Raw genomic sequence first — 10,603 nt, forward strand, 5'->3', positions numbered from 1 at the left:
GAATTTTTGTTCAAAAATATACAAGTCTGATTACATTTTAAATTTGAATTTGGTACGTTCAGATTAAGCATTAAAAACCTCATTATAATATCCGATGTAATTTTTCTATTTACCTATCTTACCATAAGTACAACTGAGTTCTTAACACAAACACACACACACACACATCACACAAACATAAACTAGCGAAGAGGTATTTCTTTTTTTTATAAGTATACCTATTTACTTCTGTACATAAGTTATTATAACATTTCTTAACATAAAGCTATGATATTAAACATAATTAATAAAAAAGTAAATATTATGATTTCAAAAGAATTTTGTTACCGAGCTCTATGATAATTGACCTAAGAAAATCGAGGGTAGAGGTAAATAACGCGTATAATTAGCGTTGCCTAATTACAGAGCAGGGTATAACTACACAGACATAAAGTTTTTGCACAAGATATTTCATACAAGAAGTTTTGTATTTTAAAGCTATTACAGACAGACTACATTTAAACTACGTTCACGAAAAAATAATATAAAAGGCGCTGCAGAAATTTCCCTGCGTTTAGCCTTTTAATTTCATGGATAACAGACATCTTTTATCTTTGTTTTTGGGTATAAAAATGATGACCACCCAATGATATTACACGATGATATTACACCCAAGCCCAACAGATCTGCCGCCCAATATTATTGTGATCAAAATAAAGCGAAGCAATATAGGTAGCAACATCATTCTATACGTAATGTGATACAAATATAAAGCAACAATAAAATTATTTTAATTATGTAGCCCGAGCAATGAGAAAATATGTAATTATCACGTGAAATCGAAATAACATTTTATTTTTTTACTAAAGTCCCTCATTAAATTTACTTCAAACCACTGCAATATTGTAACATGAATACAGATTTTGTGCAGTTAGCAACTGCACCGAAACTAACGGGGTGGTATTAATAAACAAATCTCAGCTTCGAGTCAAGATCATGTCAATGTGACAGTTCTTATATAAAAACAGAGACTTGAGCATGATTTTGAGGGCAGTCTCAGCTGAGATGAGTTTATTAATACCGGGTAGTACGATAAAATTAAAACGCATTCTATTGGTGTTAGTTTGCAGTTCGATCGCTGTCACTTTCCGTTTCCGATGCCAATTTTCAAGTCTGCAAACTACGCTGAAAATGGTTATAGCTAATCACATCCATTCTTACAACATCTATGTTGAAGGCCCACTTACTAATTGCTTACAGCGCTTTTAGATATTTATAAATTTATTTTCCGCTTCATTTGCTGTAGGTACTTTTATAGCAAAAAGGAAATTTTTAATTTTTGTTCCTCTTGCGAAATGATAATATAAAAAAACCTAACCTAAACCTATAAAATAATTGGGTTCGCTAGGTAACAAGTAATATCGAGATGGTGAAACGTCTTGTGCTTTAGAAATAATGATGGAAACGATATGTACGGGACACGTCCGAACATAACTTTATGCTGAGGCGGCGACTTACATTTAGGCGCCGCGCGATATTGTAAATTAGCTATAATTAGTGTGCAATAAAACTTCATAGTGACAATACGTTTGTTTACTTTCTCAACTTTAACTTTATGTGCACTCGACAACGAACTTCAACTTAACCAACTTTACGATATATGGGCTATAAACTGTGGCTCATACACGATATAATGTAACAAATTGACACCTTATTAAAGTCACATTTATTCATAATTACTTAACGGGTTGGTAGAGTTACTAAAATTCATAAAACAACTAACGATCGTGCGGTTCAGGAACAAAAGCAGGGAACTTTGCAGAGACGGACTTAGTGTTCGTACGTAACTCGATAACGCGATGTAGGTATTGTTTTTATTTTTAAATTATACATAATTGCAGTTGAAACAAAAATGAATACAATTATTAAATAATTTTTGATCTGTTCACGGGTGGTTTATTGTATGTTGGTACATTTTATTGTAGTATTATAATTAAACCAGCTTATAATACATCCAACGGGGCAACGCTGCAAGCGTGGGGCACATTCGGTCGAGAGGTGGTAAAAGGGAACATTTTTAAGTGAGTTTTTGTGTGTACTTTTTTTTTAGTTTTAGTAGCAAGTATAAAAGAGAAAAAGATATATAAGGACACTTTATTAAAACCATGAAATATATTTAAACGTTTATTTTAATAATGACTAAAAATTAAATCGATTGGTGTACCTTTTTTTTCACTTAATTCATGCATTAAATAAAATAAAACCAATAAATTAATCATCAAACACATTAACAGCAAATAATAATTATTAAAGAATTTAATACGAAAAAATGATAAAAAAACAAAAATAAAATAAAATAATAATTTAAAACAAAAATAAAATAAAATAATAATTTAAAACAAAAATAAAATAAAATAATAGTTAAAAACAAAAATAACTAAAATCAAACCCAAAAACTGATTCAGAGTGTGAATTGCTCAACCACACAGGAGCTCCGTTCAGCGTGACGGACGACTCACTTCTGAACCATAGTGAGCGGAGCGCAAGGTATTTAAAGGCGGAACGCCGCATGGTGGGGAGCGCACACGTGTTGTTGTTTGCAGGTGGTACGCGTGGTGATTTACCGTAGCGTGCTTATCACAACTGCGCCGATACGGCCATTCTGATGAGTGGCGCGTCCCTGCGCCTACTCCGCTTTATCTGCATAAAAGTAAAAATTGCACATTAAAAATAAAATATTACTCGCCATTATTAGTCAAGCGACTCAAGTCTCTCTCGTAATCTCGTTTGAATTGCCTCATAGCCTCAGCGCTAATTTTGGCAAGGCTTCAGGACTCAGCTCCATTTTAGCCTTCTCGTACATTACTCATGAAAACATTATAATTAGTTACTCGTCAAAAGAAAATCAACATTGCTCGTTAACACAACATACACGGTATTGAACAGAAGATTCGTTATTAAACTGTCGTCATAATTTAGTGTGATTACCGTCATCGCCTGCATTACTGTCATTCATCGCCGATATGGCTATCTCGCTCTGGACACCAAACTTGGGCGCGTTTTTCAGGTTCTCATGACACACTTTTCTTGACCTTCCACGTCCGTTAATTCGCCTTACTTCATATCGATCGTGCGGTAAAACTCTTTTTATCTCGTAGGGTCCATCATATTTTGGGCTCAATTTTGTTCCCAATCTCACCGGTTCTCTTAATAGAACAAATTCTTCTTTCTCGAATCTCTTTACTGTGGCTTTACCTCTATCGAAACGTTCTTTGTCCTTTGAAGCTGCTTCGGTCATCCTTTCTTGAACCGCGTTTCGCAATAGTACTGGATCGACTCGTTCATTGACGTTATCAATAATTGATATTAACTGTGGTGGCACAGAGCCTTTTTTTCCAGTGAGTAGTTCAATGGGAGTTTTACCCGTGGTTTTGGAAAATGTGCAGTTAATTGCCAATTGAAGAGTATTAAGAGACTTTGCCCAGTGCGTTTTTTGTAAATTATTAATCACTGTCAATCCACTTTTTAAAACTCTCATAACTCTTTCCACTTGTCCGTTAGCTCTACTAATATATCCAGCACACTGATGCAACTCAATGCCGTACTGTTCACAGTATGATTTATAATGTGAAACAAATGCTCCGTCACCGTCCACAATTATCCTTTTTGGTGCTCCAAATAAAAATATAATTTCCTGTAAATGTCTCAAGGCGCTTTCTTGATTTTTACTCCTTGCGTGTTTTAATATCACAAATTTTGTATATGAATCAATAGCAACGAATACATACTCTTTCTGTGATGCTGCACCACTTAGCTTTCCAGAAATGTCAATATGTATTGTATGAAACGGTTCTGGAACTTTCTCGATTGGGTGTAACTGGCTCTGCGATGCGCCTGATGGACCTTTCATTGTTTTACAAATAATACAATGGTCTACAAAATATCTCACAATGGTGCTCATTTTAGAAAACCAAAAATGTTCCTTTATTTTGGCTAGAGTCTTTTCCCAGCCCATATGGTTTAAAGATTCATGATAACTGTTAATCAGGCTCCATTGGTATGATTGTGGTACAACTTTTAGAAGTTTTGTTTTACCTTCCATCTCAAACTTATGGCATAACACATTATCCTTAACCATGTACTTTTGACTTAACTGGTTGTCATTACTTAAATTACGGATTATGTTACTTACAATTGGGTCACGTCGTTGTTCCATTATGAGCCAGTCTTCTTTATCAGTGATGTTCATTATAAAGGCGGTAGGGTTTCTACTAAAGAAATCCGCGTGCTTCAGGCGTTCTCCTCTACGATATTCGACCTCAAAATCAAAGTTTTGTAAAAATGCCCACCACCTGTGAATCCTCGGTAAAAGTTCTTGTTTGTAACGAGAGGCTTTAACTGCATTGCAATCGGTAACAATTGTAAATTTTCGACCGTAAAGATAATGCCGAAAATGCTTTACTGCTCTTACAATCGCTAAAGTTTCCAATTCATACGAATGGTAGTTGGATTCGGCATTAGTTGTTCTCATACTAAAATATCCAACAACATGTTGCCGTCCTTCCTTGATTTGTATGAGTACTGCTCCAAGGCCCACAGCGCTTGCATCCGTATGGAGTTCAGTCGGTAGTCCTTCTTGAAATATTGTAAGGATGGGATAAGATGTTAAAAAAGTAATTATTTCATTTCTCACCGCTTCGTGCTTTTCGGTCCACTCCCATTTTGCTTCAGTTTTTGTTAGCTCGTAGAGAGGTGCCATCTTGGTGGAAAATTCTGGTATGAAACGTCGAAAATATCCAGCTAATCCATTAAATTGTCTCAATTGCTTCACATTCTGAGGAGGGGCAGTTCTAGCCAATGCATCAATTTTAGTTGGACTTGGTCTTATCTTACCTTCGCTTACTACATATCCAAGATATTCAATAGTATTTTTCATAAACGAACATTTTTTTATATTGAATGCAAAGCCGGCCTTGGTCAAGGCATCAATGACTTGTTCCAGTTTGTCTAAGCCTTCTTCAAAAGTTTTACTTGGGATTAGAACGTCGTCAATGTATACAAGAGCAGCTTTACCTTTGAGGTTTCCCAGAGCTTTGTTTATTGCTCTTTGATAGACCGAAGGAGCATTTGTTAGGCCAAAAGGCATTGTTAAAAACTCATACTGGCCATCTGGGGTGATAAAGGCCGTTTTTTCAATTGATGCTGTAGATATTGGAATTTGATAGAACCCGGCGGCCATATCCAAACATGTGAAATATTTGGCTTCTGCTAATTCATCTAATTGATCCGTAATCAGTGGTAATGGGTAGTGGTCTCGCAAAGTATTCGAATTTAGTTCTCTATAGTCAATACAGAGCCTGTCCTCACCGTTCTTTTTCTTCACTAATATAATGGGGCTTGCAAAAGGTGAATTACTTTCTCTTATAATGTTTTTGTTCAACAGATCTTCAACAATTTTCTGTACTTTCTCACGTTCAATAGGTGCTAAGCGATAAGGACGGCGCTGTACAACTTTATCTGGATTTTTAAGTTTAATAGTCAACTCACCAGTTGTGATTCTGCATCCGGAAATCCCTTCAACGAAAGATTCTTGGTATTTAGAGAGCAGCTTATGCAATTTTTCGAGTTGTCGCTTCTCCGTGATATCTGTACTTAAGGGTTCAGTACTAATAAGATACGCCTCTTTTTCAAGTGGGTCATGAGATCGGGCCACTACAGTCTTTTTCCCTGTTAAGTGTACTTCAATGCCTGGAATGCCTAGCAAATCCTTTCCAACTATGATATCGGCAGGTATTTCATGGTCCAGTACCACGTGTAACTGTATTTCAATTGTAATATCATTTATTTTGCACGTGGATAAAATTTGACAAACCGATATAATTGGTACTGGTCCAATGCCCTTTAAGTGTGTTACAAAGGCTTTTCGTTTTCCTGGTAATGTTAGTCCGATTGATTCTTTCACAAGAGAGCAATCTGCTCCACTGTCAAATATGCCTTGGAAAGTTTGGTTTCCGATTGTGATTAAAATACTATTTAAATTCGACTTACCCTTTTCGCATAAATTGATGGATTTTTCAGCCGATATTCTCTTAAAACAGACATCATAAGTATGACCTGGTTTAGCACAGTAGGTACAATCTTTCTTTTTCTCCTTTATTTGCTCATTAAACTTGGCAATAGCGTTTTGACTGCAGTATCGCGCCCGGTGTCCAATTTTCCCGCAAACAAAACATGTGATACTTTGATCTGTTTTTTGAGCTCCATTTTCTGTTCTTGCTTTTTTGAACGGTATTTGTTCTCGGGTCAACGGTGTAGATTTTCGCTTCCTCATTGTTTTTGCTATGGCGATTAATTCTGGAACAGACTGTGACTTACTATTCAACAAATCAGTGCGAAGTTTCTCGTCCGTAATACTACCAATAACGAATTCAACTGCATCTTGTTCTGTAGGATTTGGTTTTACGATTCTTTTAAACATCCGCCACACGTTTGAGATGTATTCTGGGACGCTCGCGGCTGCATCCACAGAGTAATTTCGAAATTTCAAGATCTCTGAAAAATATCTAGATTCAGGTTCGAAAGTTTGCAGCATATCAGTTTTCATTTCTTCCCAGGTTGTGGTTCTCAATAAACAATCGTCAGCCCATAGTTTTGCTCTTCCTTGTAGGACACCAGCTGCTTTCAGGCGAACCTCATGGTCTTTAAGTTTGTACTCACTTTGAGTTTTGGATATCAATTCAACCCAATCCCTAACATCTGTGCCGTTGTCAGGGTCATATGATGGGAAATAAACATCAGAAATTCGTACTGCGGAAGTTTCGTTGGGTTTTACCATTTTAAGGATATCACTGATGGTTTCGCGATTTTCACTGGATATCTGCGTGAGCATATCGGTCATAGTGTCCCTGAAAGTATTCATCCACAAACTAAAAGTGGACAATCCTGATGATGAAGGTTCTCCCAAAGGGTTTCCCGTATTGCGGTCACTCATGGCGTGGTTGTTGCGTAGTCACTTCTGATAAAAGAGAAAAAGATATATAAGGACACTTTATTAAAACCATGAAATATATTTAAACGTTTATTTTAATAATGACTAAAAATTAAATCGATTGGTGTACCTTTTTTTTCACTTAATTCATGCATTAAATAAAATAAAACCAATAAATTAATCATCAAACACATTAACAGCAAATAATAATTATTAAAGAATTTAATACGAAAAAATGATAAAAAAACAAAAATAAAATAAAATAATAATTTAAAACAAAAATAAAATAAAATAATAATTTAAAACAAAAATAAAATAAAATAATAGTTAAAAACAAAAATAACTAAAATCAAACCCAAAAACTGATTCAGAGTGTGAATTGCTCAACCACACAGGAGCTCCGTTCAGCGTGACGGACGACTCACTTCTGAACCATAGTGAGCGGAGCGCAAGGTATTTAAAGGCGGAACGCCGCATGGTGGGGAGCGCACACGTGTTGTTGTTTGCAGGTGGTACGCGTGGTGATTTACCGTAGCGTGCTTATCACAACTGCGCCGATAAGTATAGTATATTTTAATGTTATAAATGTATATGTGTGTCGTAGGTTTTACAGGAATAAAATTAAGCTATATATATTATAATATTATGTTTTAAAATAAGTTGTCATAATGTTCCTCTAAAAGAGTAGAATGACTTTAGCTAAGATGCATTCAGTATCGCGTGCGTTCCTACTAAAATTATGCGAGTTTCTACACAGGCATGCTTGTTGAAATTTACCGCACATCGTAAAGAGCACTTCAGTTTGCCCATATTGTATAATATTATTATAATACAGTGTAAAAATATTCACTTTACATCACTTTACCCACAGGATATACTTCGACAACAATACAGAAAAATGAAAAAGAAATAAACAGCATAACAGGCGTATTGCTAAAATACTGTCCTTTAGCACATAGCTTGGGTATATGTACCTACAATCTACTACTAAACAATATAATGTATATTGTGAGTAGATAATCTGTTCTGAAATTTGAAATTTGGTCACACATTGTCATACTCAATCTTACCGACGAACCTATTATCAACAAGGTCCTTACAAACACCAAAATCGTGCGTATGTTGATTTCCCCGAAAACCGACTTATCCCAATTGACCTTATGAGACTTTTCTTTAAAATAACTATGTGAACCACAAAAATTGATAATGATCATGACAAACTTAAAACGTGTTTATATTCTCGGGCATGTTTTAAAATCCATACAATACAATAGGTATCTGCACACTACACAGCAGACTGTGAAGCGTGTAATATTGTGACCAGGACAAAAGAACCGTCAAAGTAAAAGGCCACCTACCCATCAAAGGGATTATGTTCTTTATAACATTATTATGGGGTAACCATGTTTAGGTAACCAAAAGTTCGTTATACACAACTTAGAAATTCGTACCAAAAGCGGCTGCAAATTCTCGTATAAGTAAAATAATTTTTCCTCCTGACATAAAACGCAGACATTACGGAAACTCAATGATTTTTAAGGCAGCAAATACAATAGATCTTACAGGTTGCTGTAACATAATGCGTAATAACATAGCACCTAGCTTCAAAATTAAACTCAATAAATTCCTGTGAACTTTCCCGAGCTATGTACTCCGCGCATCGTGGCACTTAGCCTCATGAAAACTTGATGTAAATTTCTCAAACGATGTCTCGCTTTGTGCTCAAGCAAAGGCAGCGTTGCCGGATTTAGTGTTATCTTACGTGCAACGTTACTTGTTATGTTCAACATTGTGGTTGCAGGTGCAGCATAATGACAAAATTTCTTTGAAATCTCCAGTCCGTGGGACGCTAGTGAGTCGTTTACTGAAGTTGGAAGAAAGTAAAAGACATTCAAGGCAGGTTTTACAGAAGATGGTGCAAGATTAATATGGTATTCTATCGTGTGGGTTGTGAGGTGAATTATCAACCTCATCAACCTTGGTGTGAGGGTCATTTTTGAGCCGCCAGAGGCCATTGACATGGCTCATTTAACGATTACTCATTTACAAGAAGAATATGGTATATTTTTTGTATCCTTAGATACGAATGGATGATAATAAAATAACATTATTTTTAGTAAATAGACCTTTACTTGTTATAATATGAGTTTTTTGGACATAAGTCTCGAATAATTGACAATAAAAAATCGAACTAAGCAGGGCCTGTAAATTATATTCGTTACTTTTGTAGCTAAAGATAACCATTCATAACCAATGGGTGAAATCTGATTGGATTCAAATCTTAAAACAGTTTTCAATAACCAACTTATAACTGTAAACAACCGATGCATGATTCTTACAAGTCCAGTAAAAATATAACATTCTCACAGAATTATAATTTTAAAATATCAAACGTCAACGCAAGGCCGCAACTCGGATACGAACAGCGCGTGGTTGTAAAGTTGCTAAGAACACCAAGAGATTCAGCGCTCTGCTATCAGATGGCGTTGTACAGAATAATAATGTTTTACTAAACTATGTGGGCGTTTTGTTTTGAACAAGCAAAATTTTACTGTTGTTCATGGGTACATAGGTGAATATTTTATGAGGTCTATAAATGTGTTTTATTTGCAACATTTGTATAAAAATGTTTATGGATTTTGAATGCTCTGATTGAGACATAGTCTGCAAAAGCAGTGGTATCTTATAAATACTTGATAAAACGCGTAATTATTAAAGAGAAACATTATACTTTCGTACTATCTGCCTCGCCTAAATGAAGACAAAAAAAAGCAACAGATTTTATAACACAAAAAAGTCGAACATTATGATAATAATCAATACAAATTAACATCTAATACAAGTAGGCTTTGAAATGGACTACTCTGGGCGCTATCTCACTCTCTTCATACAATACTAGCTTTTGCCCGCGACTGCGTCCGCGTGGGGGATAAAAGAGAGAATTTTGTGTGTGTGGGAGAAAGGTTAAAAAATGCTTAATTTTATTATTTTTAAATGAGGTATATGTAGCTCAGTTAAATAATGAATTGTCATAAATTTTATTTAGATTATTAGTTTATGTTAACGATGGCGTGATGATCTCGACGGTTATCGAAAAGACTGGATAGAGCTCGCACAGAACCGGGATACTTGGAAATACATGGGGGAGGCCTTTGCTCAGCAGTGGGGGTCATACAGGCTAATAATAATAATAGTTTATGTTATGCATGCGGGGCGGACAGCAAGAGAAAACCACTGCCTTATTGTTCCAAAAAAAAGTAGTATTGAAGCTAATTTGAGCCATTGGGCAATGGTTGGCAGAAAATACATAGTGAATTCCAATGAATGATGATTGTCTAACATCATAGGGGCCAATCCTTCGGTCTTCGATTACAATTATCCTGCGATATTGACTTACTATTGGTCTCATCGGTCAGATAAACGTCATGACCTGTTAACCTAATGCTTAGTGGTTTGCAGGTAACCTAATAGAATCCTAGGTCAGGGATTAGACGTTGTGTACTTAAGTGATCAGTATTCACTGTGAGGTTTAATACTAGACGATGAATATAAAAATCAACACATTAAAATCTACCTATCTAAGTAAGATGAGTAAAAGTCTTCTTTTTCTATCGTGTAGGTTACCAAGAGGTGGAT

The 10,603-nt window shown here is 35.5% G+C and overlaps 1 protein-coding gene across 1 annotated transcript; it reads right to left on the minus strand.

Annotated features, from left to right (window-relative positions):
• Positions 1-2,121: 2,121 nt before the first annotated feature.
• LOC126373339 (uncharacterized) lies at positions 2,122-7,526 on the minus strand. Its single transcript, XM_050019475.1, has 2 exons — positions 6,028-7,526; positions 2,122-2,679 (listed from the first exon to the last, which is right to left on the minus strand). Exons 1-2 carry the CDS (start codon positions 6,968-6,970, stop codon positions 2,666-2,668), a joined length of 957 nt encoding a protein of 318 aa, XP_049875432.1. The 5' UTR covers positions 6,971-7,526; the 3' UTR covers positions 2,122-2,665.
• Between the last annotated feature and the right edge of the window lie 3,077 nt (positions 7,527-10,603).

This window comes from Pectinophora gossypiella, chromosome 15 (genome assembly GCF_024362695.1).
Source record: "Pectinophora gossypiella chromosome 15, ilPecGoss1.1, whole genome shotgun sequence".
Lineage (NCBI taxonomy): Eukaryota > Metazoa > Arthropoda > Insecta > Lepidoptera > Gelechiidae > Pectinophora > Pectinophora gossypiella.